The sequence below is a fragment of the Equus quagga genome, chromosome 6 (genome assembly GCF_021613505.1).
Source record: "Equus quagga isolate Etosha38 chromosome 6, UCLA_HA_Equagga_1.0, whole genome shotgun sequence".
NCBI lineage: Eukaryota > Metazoa > Chordata > Mammalia > Perissodactyla > Equidae > Equus > Equus quagga.
Window position 1 is genome coordinate 130,704,691 of NC_060272.1, and position 15,515 is coordinate 130,720,205.

General features: G+C 57.5%; 1 protein-coding gene across 1 annotated transcript; it reads right to left on the bottom strand.

Moving 5' to 3' along the window:
• Positions 1 to 1,770: 1,770 nt before the first annotated feature.
• AQP3 (aquaporin 3 (Gill blood group)) lies at positions 1,771 to 7,609 on the bottom strand. Its single transcript, XM_046664768.1, has 6 exons — positions 7,455 to 7,609; positions 4,297 to 4,423; positions 3,803 to 3,940; positions 3,341 to 3,459; positions 2,766 to 2,983; positions 1,771 to 2,678 (listed from the first exon to the last, which is right to left on the bottom strand). The coding sequence occupies exons 1-6, from the start codon at positions 7,560 to 7,562 to the stop codon at positions 2,510 to 2,512; spliced, it is 879 nt and encodes a 292-aa protein (XP_046520724.1). The 5' UTR covers positions 7,563 to 7,609; the 3' UTR covers positions 1,771 to 2,509.
• Between the last annotated feature and the right edge of the window lie 7,906 nt (positions 7,610 to 15,515).

A 15,515-nucleotide genomic window follows, 5' to 3' on the forward strand; every position in this document is an offset into this window, starting at 1 on the left:
ATTGTGTTCCATTACCTCCTTCTCTCAATGTCTCCCGATCCACAGATGAGGAAACTGATGTTCAGGGAAGAAAATGACCACCTCGAGGTCACACATCTAGAGAGCGGCCCAGCTGGGCCTGGAATCCAGGGTTGCTACTCCTTCCCACTGCACGGGAAGGCCTCCCACCAGCCCCTGGGCTGATGGTCAGGGTCAACTGGAGGATTTGAGAGGAAGGGGTGACAGAAGGTCATGGGGCATGCTGGGGAGGACAGCAGCGTGGGGGCACCAAAGGTGGGACCAGTGCGGCTGGAATGAAACTCTGAAGCCTCAGTCCCCTCCCAAGGTTTGCCCTTCCTTCCCCCAGGGCCTGGAAAGGGGACACTCCCTCTGGCTCAGGTGCCTTCAACATTCCAGACACGCCTCTTGGGAGCTGGGGACAAGGAAGAGGTGGAGACTTGAGACAGAGCTGTTGTCTTCCACCTCCACCTCCCCAGAGTCCCGGCTGTGTGACCCCTCATTTGCCACCCACCCTCTCTGGGCCATGGTCTCCTCATCTGGGAAAGGGCCGAGGAGCAAGAGCTGGCTTAGCCTCCAAAAACCAGAGTTCCCCTGCTGGACTCAGGGACACTCTGGCTGGCACGGGGTTAACTCTGCAGGAGGGCCTGGGTGGGGGCCCCCCTCCCTTTTATTCCTAGTGAAACTTGAGGAGGATCCGGTAAGGAAGGAGGTGAGAAGAGGCACGTGATTTCCTGACAGAACTTCCTGGGCTCAAGTGTGTGGAGCCTCTTGCCTCCCTGGGCTGTCAGGGTGCCAGAGTCGGTCAGTCCAACCCAGCTTTACAGGATGCAGAGGGCGACCGAAGCAGAGGGGGAGACGGGGATGAATGTGCCGTGGTCTCTGGGCTCAGACAACTGATCAGGAGGATGGTGCAAGAGTGGGGAGGGCCGGGAGGCCTTTCTGGAGGAGGAGGCACCAGAGCAGATCAGGAAGATTTTAGGGAGTGTGCACTTGGGAGCCAAGGTCTGAGGGTAGGAAGGCACAGGGGTGCACAAGGTGGTCTGGGGTGGATGGAGCATTGCGCAGGATGGTTGGGGCCAGGGGCCAGGTCCTGGAGGACCTGAATGCGGGAGATATAGTTTGGGATTGTCTCTGGACAGCAAGGAGAGGGTTGGAAAGAGGCCCCCTTTCAGCAAGGGTTTCAGCAAGATCCCTCTAGTTGCTGTCTGGACTGACTGGGGCAGGCCTGGAGGCGGGGAGGCTGCTGAGGGGGCTGCAGCCAAGGTCTGGGTGGAGGTGAGGGAGCCTGAACAGCTGCGAGCTGTAGAAGACAATACACGTTCCCAGTCTGATTGGTCTCCTCCAGCAACGGGAAGCTCACTACTTCTTGGGTAGGAGTCCTCCCCTTTGGGCAGCTCTCCCTGGGAGAAAGTTCTTCCCTAAGCCAGGCTCGAGCCTGCTTTCCGGGGGTGATGAGTGGGTGCAGGGATTGGCAAGGAGATGCCATTCAGTGGGCTGGGAGCTCCCAGGAGGCTGGAAGCTTGGGGAAAAGTGTGGGACCACTGAGTTCAAGCTGAGAGTCTTGGTGAAGAGGCACTCTGCTTTGTCTGTGTGACTGTCCCCTGTCCCCCAGGGCAGGGCCAGAGGACTCCCCCCAGGGTGCCCTGGCCAGGGGAGACACCCCGCCGGACCCCCTGGGTATTTGCGGCCAGACACACTGAAGCTCCTTAACCGGCCCCAGACCAAGAGCAGAGCAAGCAGAGAGATTCACACAATCGACAGTTTTAGGCATAGGTTTTATACATTTTATTGTTTTCTTACAAAAGGCAAAAGAGTACATATGTTGAGTGAGGATTAAAGGAGTGAAGACCCTACTTAGAGTCTCCCTAAAACTGTAACATCTGCCATACACAATAAAAAAAAAAGCCAACATGAAACTTGTGACCTGGACTTCACCCCATCCCTCATGCCCACATTATGACAGAAACACGTCACTCTGCCAGAGCCCCACACCTGGGCTGTGGCCCCGCCCCCAGTCCTACCCACTGTCCCACCCTGCCTCCCCCAAAGCCTACAGAAGCCCCTTGCTTAGAAAAACACAGACTCAGAAACACATGGATTTGGACCCTCCTCCCATGGAGCCCGTGAAACGTGCAGACCCCCGGCACTCTCCTCGCCCACAGACGGACACATCACCAGCCCCCTCCCTCGGGGCTCCCCCGCAGCCTGACTCCTTTCCACTTGGTCCCTTGCCCTGAATATCTGGGAAACCACACACATGTACGTGCACACACACTCACACACCTGCTGCCCATTCAGAGACGGTGGCCCTAATCCCTGCCCCACCTCAGCTTAAGGTCCCATGTGGGGAGGGCCCAGGGGAAAATCCTGGAGGGGGCCGTCCAGTGGGGTGAGGGTAGACAAGGAGCTTCTCAGCCTGGGAGGGGGATCGTGAAGGCTGGGGGAGCTGCCCCTGCAAAGTCACTGGATGCTCCGGGGAGTGGGGGCGGGTGGAAGGGCCCCTGCCCACTCAGATCTGCTCCTTGTGCTTCACATGGGCCAGCTTCACGTTCTCCTGCTCAGTGGAGGGTGGGGGCTGCTCCAGGTGGCAGCCGATCATGAGCTGGTACACGAAGACACCCGCAATGGAGCCCAGGAGCGGAGAGATGATGGGCACCCACCACCAGTGGCGGCCGGTCCTGGGGACAGATGTATGTGGTCAGAGGCAGGTGGGGCAGGGGAGCGGGGACGCAGGCTGGGGCAGGCTGGGGAGGGGCTGCACTCACGTGAAGACTTCGGAGCCCCAGCCAGCGATAGCGGTGAAAAGGCGGGGGCCGAAGTCCCGGGCAGGGTTGACGGCGTAGCCAGAGTTGAAGCCCATGGAGGTGCCGATGACCAGGACCACCAGGCCCACAGTGAAGGCCTCCAGGCCTCGGGGGACGGGGTTGTTGTAGGGGTCAACAATGGCCAGCACACACACGATGAGGGCAGCTGTGCCAATGAACTGGGCAGGGGGGACAACGGGTGAGGTGCGGCCCCCGTCCCACCCTCTGGTCCCTCCCTCTGTCCTCTGGATTCCCTCCAGCTCTTGTCACCCGTGCTCTGCTCTCTACAGCAGCGATGCTAGAATTATTGCGTGCATAAGGATCCTCTGGGGAGCTGGTTAAATATGCAGAGTCCTAGGATGTTTTATAATCATCTGCATGTTTTATAAGTACCTGCCACCATGATCTTCTGTAGGTGTCCCCACACACTGAGAAACCCTGCTACAGACAAGGAGTCCTGTCCCCTAACCAGCCCATAAACAACCCAGGGCAGCTTGGTCCCCCTCCCTGTGCTCCCACACACGTCCCCAGTGTACCTGGTCGAAGAAGCCATTGACCATGTCCAAGTGTCCAGAGGGGTAGGTGGCAAAGATGCCAGCGGTGCCATTGGGGCCCGAGACTATAAGCTGGTTGTTGGCGAAGGCCCAGATTGCATCTGGTGACAGATTAGACCCGGGGTGGGTGAGGGCAGAGGCGCAAGCCTGTCTCCCCTCCCAAACTGGGCTCCCTCCAGGGGTCATGGGTCAGTATAACCACGCTGCACCACTCTGGAGTCGGAGGGATGGGGTGGGTGTGGTGGAGGGCCTGTGGCTCTGTTGTTGCTCAACCCATTCCTTTCTCCCCGTGCCCGCCACCTTGGGCCTATGTGTGTGAATGAGTGAGTCACAAGCCCGGGGCCTGGGCAGGCCCTAGCCATCTGTCATGGAAAGGCCTGGTGCCAGCAGGTCCCAAGCAGAGGGAGGGGGTTAGTGGAGGAGAGCAGGGTGGGGAATGCTCACCATAATACAGCCCAAAAATGATCCCAGCACCCAGGAAGGCTCCCAGCGTCTGAGCCAGGGTGTAGATGGGCAGCTTGATCCAGGGCTCGCGGGCCAGGAAGCACATGGCAAAGGTCACAGCAGGGTTCAGGTGCGCCCCTGGGCAGAGGAGAGATAGGGCCTATTAGCCACAGCCTGCCACAGTGGGAGGCCAGGATCCCAGAACCCCATGTACCCCCTCTCTGGCCCTGGTGAAGTGGGGCGCAGAGAAGGGTTTCTTGAACCGGACGGCGGGTTGGACTATGTAACAGGCCAACTCTGATAACTTCTGATTCCAAGGTGAGAGCTGAAGGCTAAGTATCAAGTTCCTTCTCCACTCTCCTATTCCAAGGGCCCAAAGCCGAGGCCACAGCTATGCACTGCCCTGGGGAATGCCCTCCCGCCCCACTCTCCAGGGCACACCTTGTGGGAAAGTTGTTGAGGGGTGATGACTGAGAGTGGAGGTTAGGCCTTACCGGAGACCTGGCCAGCGACAAGGATGCCCAGGGTGACAGCGAAGCCGAAGGCCAGGTTGATGGTGAGGAAACCACCGTGAGTGCCACGGCTGAGCACGACCTGGGCCACGGAGCCACAGCCAAACATCTGTGTCGGGAAACAGAACAAGGCAGAGAGGGTGAGGCCCCGCTGAGGACCAGCATCTCCACTCCAGAGGGAAGGGGTGAAGCCAGCAACCTCCGCTTGCCACCATGGGGAGGACGTGAGGCCTTTCTGGAATCCAGCCCAAGCCCCTGCTGCTGCCCCTGCAGAAGAAGCGGACGTGCCCTCCCAACCCCAATGTCCCGACTCTAATATAACAGGGCCCTATGGAAGGGACTGGAAGCAGAGTCTGGACCTGGGAGCCCAGAAGATGCTCAAACCATCTTCAGTGATTTTTCTGGACTCTCAATAGGAGTAGGGTGTAAAGGACACTTTCACCCTAGCGTTTTCTCCCCAGGACCATGGGCCTGGCCCATAGAGGTGAAAAGGCTCTCCCTCATGCCCCACCTGCAGTTGCCTCCCTCTTTGCCCCAAAGAAAAGTTCGGGTGGTGGCAGTGGTGATGAGGTGGGCAGTACACAAAGAAATAGGGAGGAAGCCAGAAGTCAGGTTGAATCCACTTCTGAATCTGGGATGTTGGAGCCCCTGCCCTGCCCCTGGCTCTCCCCACACCCCTTCTCAGCACCCTCAACCTCCTTGACCTGTCTCTGTCCCAGAGCCTCCTCTCTCTAGCCGCCCTGACCCCTCTGCCCTCAGGGGTCCAGGTTCCCCCCTCAGATTTGGAGGTCCTAAAGACAGAGACCTGAGTGGCTCCTCTCACTAGCCCCAGTCCAGGACCCAGGGCAGTGGAAGCCGGGAGATTGGTTCTAAGCTCCCTGCCAGGGATAAGGGCGCGGTCTAAGAGGACTAAGGTCCCTGATGTCCTGCAAGTACAGAACGTACTGCATATCTGTTCCCCTTGTTCAAATGTAAAAATGCTTCTGCACCAGCTGTAAAGAGCTATTGCCCTGAGCCCCCGAGTATCCCCCAAAGCTGCTCTGGCCCCTGCCCCGGGTCTCCTCTTCCACCTTCCTATAACTCCCAGCAGGCAGTTTCTAAGACCTGTGCTAAGGGGCCTTGTCCATTCTGATGGGTCAGTGTCCTGTTGTACCGGGTTGTTAAGGATTTTGATTATCATCCCTCAGAAAGACCAAGAGATAGCGGGGAAGGCAGCAGCAGTGATGCAGGCCAAAGGCGTGCAGCCAGGTGAGAATGAAAACAGAGATTGTGAGGATGCGAGGGGGTGGGGCAAGAGGGGGAGTGAGCAGGCACATGAGGGTCTGGGGCACCCTGCCTGATTTGGCAGGCCCTGGCCTCAGCTTCCTGCTTGCCTGAGGCCCAACCCTGGCTCCATCCCAGGAGGCCTTGGAGGGAGAAGCTGTCAGAGCCAGTTCCACCACCTTGGAGCTAATCTTCCCCTTTCTCCCCCTTCTTCTCCTCCAACCTTTACTAGGTGCCTAGAGAAGGGGGCTTCCCTTGCTACCAAGCCAGCCCCAATTCTGCCACTGCAGGCTCTAGGTCCCCAACCCTCGCCCAGCACTCAGGGGCCCCCAGGCCTGGCTACTCCTCTTAGGGCAGCCCTTGCTTTTCCCTGACACCTGATGCCTCACACCCACCTGAGCCTGAAAGCCTTCACAAATGTAACACCCTCCTTGTGGTTCGTGGTTTGGGGATAAGCCAAATGACCCTGGGGCTCCGCGCGAGGCCTGACTGCTCCTTTGTGGGGGAGGCGAGCTGAGACTTGGGAGGGTATCGGAAGGCCCTCCATGTGGAAGACACCTTTCCCCTGTCCTGGCTGCTCTCAAACAGGGGGCTGGACCGTGAATCAGAGAGGGAGTAGGGGGTGCAAGGCTCTGGGCAGGAGCATGGTAAGCACCTGTCCCTACCCGCTTCTTGGCACAGGGCAGAGAAGGGATGGGGAGTCTGTAGGGCCACTAGGCTTGTGAGGGGCTGTGGCTTTCCCTCTTCCTGTTTCTGGAAGCCAGAGGTGGGTCTCAGCCTTCTCTCCCCCAGAGAGCCAGCTCCACCACCACCACCCATTTGGGGTGGGCCACCCCAGCCCTACTTGCCCCTGGTTAAGCTTCCTCCTCCACAGGTGGCTGGCAGGTCTGCATTACCTAGGGTGGGGGCTGGGGCAGGAATGGAGTGACCCACCCACTGCAATGGAGTGACTGAACCCAGAAGTAACCCAGGGGAAAACAGGTGTAACCACATAAGCGGCTGGAAATCAGAGAGTAACTGGGACAGGAAATGGAGACCGTAACTGGTGTGTCTGCCAGACCCAAGAAGCGCAAACGGAGTCACACGGGAACAAAACAGGGGCGAAACTGGTGTAACCAGGGAGTAACTGGGACTGGGGAGGAACCAGTCAGGGAACCCACAGAGGAAGTGAGAGGCTGGGAGCAGCTCAGAGTGCTTCCACACAGAAGCTGGCACAGAATCTGTCTGGGTAACTGACAGGGTCTGGGAACCGCTGGGCTGGAGGGGAGCAACTCTAGTGCCACACACCACTTCCTTTGTGCCTGGGGCACAGCTGCCTTGCACAGCCTCCTATCTTCAGGGTCCTCCCTTCTTCCCTGCTCTGCTGTTTGCACCTTGTGTGGCCTCTGCCCTCTGCCCCGATCTGTGGCAAACTGTCCTCACATCACGGGAACTTTTGGACTTGCTGAGGCTTAATTATTCCTTAGGGGCTAGGCATCCAGGACCCAAATATCCCAATAGGAGCCCATTTTCCACCTGCCACACTGCCTCCCGGGGCTGGGACTCTGGGAACCTGGGGAGCTGCGGGAACCAGCAGAAGGGGCTGGAGGTGCCAGACCACAGGGACAACGCTGCTTGTGGGCTGGGTCGCTGTTGGGAGGGTGGAGGATCAGAGCTGTCACTGGAGAGTAACCAGCTGTTATTCTGGGAAGAGTCAGAACTGTCAGAGATGGGGACACGAGGGCTTTGGGGTCAGCATTCTGGAAGGGGTCAAGCCCCGGGGCTCAGCGAGGGAGAGCGTCAGGGCTCTCTTGAAAACACAGCCCCTCCGGAGACCAGAAGGACTGGGGAGTGTGGGGGCTGGAGAGAGAAGGGCTTCTCCGGGTGCCTGCACTCACCACAAGGATGAGGGTCCCCAGGCACTCAGCCAGCGCCTGGCGGAGCAGCCGGTAGCGGATGTGGAGCATCTCTCCGCAGCGGGACACCAGCTCCTTCTGTCGACCCATGGCGGCGGCAGGCGGCGGGGGCGGCGGGGCAGCAGCAAGTGGCCCCGAGCGCGGGGTGGCGCCCTTTATAGGAGCGCGGGAGGCACGCGCCCCGCCCGCCGCAGCCCCGCCCGCCCAGCCCTGCGCCGGCGGGAGGAGTGGGCGGCCACCCCACACCTTGCAGGGTGGGGACGCTGGGTTGCGGAGAGAGCCGATGAGGAAGGTGGAGGGTCATGGCGGGTGAGGAGCTCTGGGGGTGGCGTCGGCCCGGGAGGGCACTTAGGGGAGGTGTCTTGATTGCTGAGAGGCGATTTGGGGGTCTGAGAGCCAGTGGAGGGGTAGAGGCATGAGCAGGACCGTGGCTGGGGAGAATGGAGCTGCCAAAGAGCCCTTCTTGGCCCATCGCAGTGAGCCCTGCTGTTATCCCCACCGCGGTGGGGGTGAGAGGACACACGTCAGAAAGGAAAGGAAGTGGCACCCACTCTACAGAATGGTGGACCCAGCATGTCCTCAATAGGAGGCGGGAGGGAGGAGGTGGTAGGCTCCAAGTGAGAAGAGACCCTCTCCTAGTCCAGGCCCAGGAGGACACACAGAACACACATGCTGAGTTCCAGCCAGAGTGTGTGGGTCCTGGCTCCTTGGGCTGTGAGTACATGTCACATAAGCTGGTCACCTGTGTCCTGACCAACTCTGTCCACACATAATATCTGTTCTGTGTGCCCGGTCACACTTGCTGGCATTTCTCATGGCTGTGCACATGCCTGTTGAACACAGCTGGGTTAGCTGAGTTTGTCACACGTGTACCTGCGTGCATGTTGCACATGGCTCCAGAGGGTGAGCTGAAGTTGTCCTGGCATGCCACCTGCCACATGCTTGCCAACAGGGTGAGTCCCAGCTGTTTTTAACCCTCTCCTCTCCTACTCTGGCTGATCCTCAGCCAGGCGAGTCTGTCCTTTTAAGAGATTAAGCTGGTTAAACTATGGGGGTGTCAGCCCCATCTGAGGGGGTCATGGGGCAACCCTGCTCCCTATGCTGCATTTAATAATCGAGAAACTGAGGTGTGGCAGCCTGAGCCCCACTCCCACAGGACTGGGAGCAAATATGCCCTCAGCCTAGTCTCTGTGGCAGCATTGCCAAGGAGACCAAAGAAACCCCATTACCCAAAGGGACTTAATCCAGGTGGGCTAAGGCCCTGGGGATCTGCCCCTTGAGGAATGGCTGTCAGAAACGAGGTCTCTAGAAGTGACTCATGCCCAAAGAGATGGGATGTAGCAATACATAGAGTAGATTCACACACGTGCACACACGTGTGCACACACCCACACACCCTGAGGCTGGCAGCCACACTCACCTGTAGACACTGAGCTCTGCTCACATACTCATGGGGTCCCATTTACATGAGTGCCTGGCCGTAGACACAGGCGTATGGAACCCACACACAAGGTCTCTCATGGCCCTTGGTCCAGAGAGATGCTCCCCACCTCCTGGGCCCCCATGGGCTGGGAGGCCCCATGATGCATCAGGGAGCCATCACTGAGTACCTGCCCACTGGCCCCACTGCCAGTCTGTGCCTCAGGACAGAGCCCTAGACTGCTGATGCCAAAGCCCAGACTTGGAATATGGGTGCATGTGCCCTCTCTTCTCCCCACACCGTGGTGTGCTTTGCAGCCCCCCACTGCCCAGGGCAGGAACTAGCAAAGGGCTCCTCCACACTGAAAGAAAGGGGGGAACCCCAGCCCACAGCCCCCCATCCTCACCCTGCCCCATCTGGGCCTGCCAGCAGCCGAGCCTGGCCTGAGAACCAGAGCAGGAAAGAAAAACAGCGGCAACTCTGCCACCAGCAGGCATACACAAAACCCCTGTGCACACGTGTTTGCACTCAGCTCACATAGGTGTTCACGTGCGCTGCACCAGGAGCGAGCAGGTCGCACACACCTGTGGATTTGTGTATCTTAAGTAGCATTTAAAACACGTGCACCTGCATGTCCTCCTACATGTGTGCATGCGTGTATGTGCCTACTTATAATCCCAGGGCTGCAGCTCACCTAGAGCATCCTTGTGACCCCCTCTGGTGGATGCAGCCTATGCCAAGGCACATGGCTTGGCAAGTGGCACAAAAGCTGGCTCTCAGTGTCTCTTAGCCCCAAATCAGGGCCCAACCTCCAGGACCATGACCCATTTACTCCCACCAAACTCATTCGTGTCTATAACTAGCATGTACACACATGTTCCTGTGTGTACATACACATACACATTGGGAGGGGTTAGGGCTGGAGCTGAGAAGGTATGGGGAGGTCTTCCTGCTTTAGTGGGCCTGCGAGGACCCTGCCTGGAGGAGGCGAAGGAGGCAATGCCTTCAAGGGTACCTTATTCCTGTCACCCCTCCTTGGGTCATCTGAGATTAAGAAGGGTCAGGGCCTGAGGATGCTTGTCCAGAGTGTCAGGCTGGCCTGAGTTCAGGGGGCAGAAGCAGGACCTCATGCACAATTCGATGCAGAGGACATGTTCTCATGGTATGTGAAAGGCGCCCCCTAGAGCAGAAGGCAAAAGGAAGCACGGCTTCACAGAGAAGAGAGAGCTTGGAAAGGCCCTGACTGAGTCACACGGCTTACCCAGAGCCCTCTGGGCTCCCTCTCTTGCTTTGGGAATGAAAGCCAGGGCCAAGTGCAGGCTGGAAGCCAGCCCGCTGGGAGCTCCAGGAGTAGGCAGGTGAGGAGGCCTCACCTCCTCCCAGGGCATCTTGAGCAAGGCCTGTGTCTCACCCAGGCGGGGGGGAAGGCTGAGCCCAGGAAGGGGCCTCCACAGCCCATCTACCCTGTGGGAGGCCGTGACTCCTCGAGGTCAGAGCTGGGGGAGTGGGTTCCCAGGCAGGGGAAGGGCCGAAGATGCAAGTCCCAGCCTGCTGGACCAGAGGGGCTGGCTGGGGCCCTGGAAGGGGTGGGGGTGGCACGCCCTTCATTTCCTGCCCCTCAAACTCTTTTTGCCTGAATGGGAGCAGCCAGAACCAGCAGAGAAGAAGACATGGGCCTTGCCGTCAGTAAGTGGGGTGGAGAAGAGTGAAGGCATAGAAAACAAATCATGCTCCAGGCCCCCCAGCCTCCTGAACCCCCCAACCTCTTCCAGAGCTTTGGAGCAGAGTGGGGGAAGGGCAGACCAAAACAGACACACAGACATTTTCAAGTTTCGAAAGGACTTCCTCCTGTTTGCAAAACACCCTCCAAAAGTGGGTGTATTGTCCCCCTTTCACAAATGACAAAACTGAGGTTTGGAGAGAAGTCACCTGCTAAGGTCTCACTCTGGGACTGATACTCCACGGGGATGGGGAGCAGAGGTGAAGAGGGCACGGGGGGGGCGGGGAGCCAGGGCCTGGGAACCTGTCGAGTCCCTCCATGCTTGAGGCCTCTTTCTAGAGTGCGCCCCACTCTTAGGCCACTGCGAGACTCTACTCCTGCTTCTGGGCCTTGAGGGTCGGGGGCTGACTCTAGACAAGAATGGGGAGTGGAGAGCAGAGATGAATCACCCTATTACGAGGGTTCCCGGACTGGGGAGCGGGTGAGCAGCTCCTCCTTCCACGCCAGCAGTGGAAGCCCTGTCTCCAGACAGACGAGATGGCGGAGAGCTCGTGAGCACAAACTGCCCCTTCGGGCACCTCCAGCCAGATGTCCAGCTGGACCCTGAGAAAATCTACCTTTTGACCCATATCCTGAGGACTCTAGGTTCTCCTTCTGGAGTCCCTGAGCTGAGCCCTGGCACCCTTTGAGGACAGCAGAAGTCAGAGAGAGGAGGTAGAGGGATGGCAGAGGCCTAGACCCTTGCTGAGGCAGGGTCCAGAGTCATGGGGACTGGGCTGATGTGGGTAGAGCCCCCTCGCAGACCCAGAATCTCAGCTCCAAGCCTGGCTTGGCCACGGACCAGTCAGGCAACCTAGACAGCTCTCTTCCCCCACCCTCAGAGTCTCAGTTTCTTATCAGTCACCTGGAGGTTTCAGATGGAGTTCCTCCCCCACCCTCAGGGCCTCTCTAAGAATCAAACAAGAGTGTGGATGTTTCAGGCCTTGAAACTGTGTTACACAGTCAACAGAGAAAGAAAGATTCATTCCAGAAGCTGCCTGCTTAATCAGAGCCACACATCCTCGTGTGCGACTGTCCATGTGCATGCAGGTGTGTTCCTTGCTGGGTATATGCATGTATCCATGGAGGTCTGTGTGTACATGTGGGTGACCATGGGGTCCACGCATCCACGTGTGTGTCTATGAGGGCCTGTGTGTGCATGTGTGTGTCCAAGGGGGGTCTGTGTGCGTATCTGTGTGTGTTCCTGTCTGGGCCTGGCTGGGGGTCTGGGTGCAGTGTTTATAGAAGCCAGAGATAGGATATGGAGATCTGTTGAGGAATCTGGAGATGGACAGGCTGGACATTTGGGCCTGCCCCTTGCTGGCCTGGGGAAAGAGGAGCTGGTGACTAGTGACATGGAGCTGACACAGACCAGGCCATCACTGCCGACAGGCCTATGGTGCCTGGAGGGCTCCAGTTCACATCTCAGGGACCAGATCCCCAGAGCCCCTGGGCTTTCTGATTTCCCATCTCCCTCCTCACTGACAAGAAAGCTCCTAGAACCAGGGTGGGGTTGTTTCAGAGGAGGAGGAGTCAGGACCAGAGGTCGAGGAGAGCAGGAAAGCTCACAGATTTGGGGTGGGGGGGGGGGGGGGGGGCGCCTGAACCAGAACCCAGCATTTGCCTGGCCTCTGAAACCAGGAAGAAAGCATGGAGCATCCTTTGGGCTGAGGCAACCAGAGGGCTTCCTGGAGGAGGAAAGATTTGGCTGGGGATTTTGTGGAGGGTCTTCCAGGTGAGAGATTGCTGGGCCAGGCCCTGGTAGGGATGGCTGCTGGCCTGGTACAGGATGAGAGCAGCCGTGGTGAGGCTGGGGAGGGACACAGAAAGCACAGGAGGGGCCTTGGCTTCTAAGCCAAGAAGCTGAGTTCCTTTAAGCCCAGGGCTCTGAGGAAGCTCTCACAGGGACTGCGGCAGCTGGAGACAGGGAGAGGGAAGCCAAGGAGGCAGAGCCCTGGCCCCACCTCCTGCTCAATCACAGCATCTTAATCATTTTCAGGAGGGTTCTGAACAGGATTACAACTGACAAATGTTCCACCGCTAAGAACAATAGCTAATGGGAGACCTGAGGGGTTTTTTTAAAAGATTTTTTATTTTTCCTTTTTCTCCCCAAAGCCCCCTGGCACATAGTTGCATATTTTTAGTTGTGGGTCCTTCTAGTTGTGGCATGTGGGACGCCGCCTCAGCATGGCTTGATGAGTGGTGCCCTGTCCGCGCCCAGGATCTGAACCGGCAAAACCCTGGGCCGCCAAAGCAGAGCGCGCAAACTTAACCACTTGGCCTCGGAGCCGGCCCCAGACCTGAGGGTTTTAAGCAGAGGGCTGACATGGTCTCCCTTTGCCATTTAGAAGGGTCACTCCAGCTGCTGAGTGGATGACAGGTTGGCAGGGGAGAGACTGAAGCCAGAAGGCCTGGAAGGAGGCCACAGAAGAAGGAAAGGCCAGATGCAGAGCTGTGGCTGGAGTGAGGGATGAGGGCTTGAGTTTGGGATTTAGGAGGCAGAGTGGGCAGGGCAGGGCAGCAAGAAGCTGAAGTTGGAGGCGTGCAGAATTGGGTAGACAGGAACCTGAACCTGAGGTGGGGCCCAGGACAGCTGCTCTCTGAGATGCCTGTGGTCTGAAGGGGGCGAGGATGGGAGACAGGTGGTGGAAGGAGGCTCTGCATCTGGCGTTCCAGAAAGGCGATGGGCGTGTGTGAGCCCTGGTGTACTCTCCCCTCATCCCAACCCAGTCTAGGGGCTAATTACAGGGCAGCCACCAGCTGCCCTAGCGGAGAGGAGTCACAGGGGAGGGATCCAGGCCAGGGGTTAGGCTACAGCAGGAGATTCTGCAGTCAGACTTCAGGAATGACTTCTGAGGGTCTCTAGACCTGGAGTCAGTGGCAACTGGGCTCCAGGGAGACCCTACTGGGGAGAGATGGGAGTGGGGGTGTTGTGGAGGGAGATTGGGGAAAGGCCAGGATGCCATATCTGACTATCTTTTTCTTTTTCTTTTTTAATTGAAATATATTTGACATATTGTGTAAATTTAAGATGTATAACATGTTAATTTGTTACATTTATATAGTGTAATATGATTGCCATTTTAGCGATAATTAGACTTCTATCACATTACATAATTATCCTTTTTTGAGTGGTTGGACTAATTAAGTTCTAGTCTCTCACTAAGTTTGTTGCTTATAATAATGATATTTGTGTCTATATTCATGATAGTATGTATTAGATCGCTAGGGCATTATTTACGACTCATTGCCAGTTTATACCCTTAAACAACCTCTGTCCTACCCCCACCCCAGAGATCTAGCTTTTCCATCCAAACCATTGGTCATCAAGTGGAACAGGGGCTGGGTCTCAGCACCCTCTTCCCCCTCAGTCAGGGCCCAACCTTGGCCTCATCGGTCTTTAGGAGACCCAGGCCCTGTCCTGTGGAGGTTTCCAGTCTGGGGGACTAGACGAGAGCTGGGTCCTGTTTTGAGGAGTCCCAGTAAGGGGAACAGAGGAGAGTTAGGCTCAGAGCTGAGGTGGACCAGAGTGCTCACCTCCCACTCCCTACCCCCCTCCTTCCCCTGCTTCTCTGGGTCTTGCTGATAACAGCTTCAGTCCATGCCTTGGGCAGAGGGAGAGGGGCAAGGGGCAGGCAGCCCAGAACCGGGGAGGGAGCCAGCATTTTCACTCCTCGGGGCGCCACAACCAGAGAGAGCTGGAGCTCAGGCCTCTCTACTCCTTTATCCCTCTTCACCCACCCCTTGGCCCCAGGTAAGCCCACGCTCAGCAGGCAAGCCTGGAGCCAGGATGCCTCGCTTCTCTGTGGTTCCACCCCCACCTCCCTGTGTGACTCTGGACAAGTTCCTACACCTCTCTGGACCTCATGCAAACCAGAAAAATTATCCTCCCTGTCTCCCTCCCTGCAGTTGAAGTGAGAGAGGGAAGTGGACTTGAACACCCTGGCCCCCTCGGTTCCCTGGGGCAGGCTAAGATGCCGCCTTCTCCTCCCTCCTTCCCTGCAGCAGGGGGATGGGAGGTGGCCTTTCCTGTGGAGGGCAGGGGTGACTCACGTGCCTCAGGCTTCCCCTCCCCTTTATCAGCTCACCTGGATTAATCTGTGACTCACAAAGTGAGTACCGGATGTTGGGGGGCGGGTATGTGTGTATATTTATTAGGGGAGGGGGTGCTCAGACTAGCCCAAATCTAACTTAATAGGCCGGGGCCCAAGCAGCCCTCAGGACTTCGTTGAATGTAACCTGCTGCAAGGACCCCTAGGTCTTGGGGTCTTGCTCTTTTTCTGCAAAGTAAGAAGTTGGGCTGGGGAAAACAGTCTTCAGCTAAAAGGATTCTGGTTTAGAGAGGTTGTCAGATACCACAGCCAGAAGGGAAGACCCTTTGAGAATTCACTAAATGTAACTACATAGAGAGGCTTAGAAGTTCTGACAGAACGTGGGAAAATGAACCCCAAGAAGGGGAAGGCTTTATTTAAAATAATTTAAAGCCACCGGAAAGAATCCAGAATTCCTTGTCTCTTACTGAGAGCTTTTTGTCCTGACTTACTCTTTAAAAACAGAGTGGATTTCCCCTTTGACAGCAACCCAGAGCTAGAGGCAAAACCCTGCACACACAGGCTAGTGCATACAGACGTGTACACGCCCCCCAACACACACAGAGCAGACAAATCACGTCCTACATCAGACCAGACTCCCACCCCATCCAGGTCCACCTGCCAAGTTAAACGCAGAGGCTCACAGAGGCAGACACACCCACGGAAATCCATGACCATCACCCTGCACACCCTGGCCCACAGAGGAGTTCCTTCTAGGCCTCTTCCCACCCCGAGGGTCCGGCTCCTCATACCCCTGCGCCCCACAGAGCCAT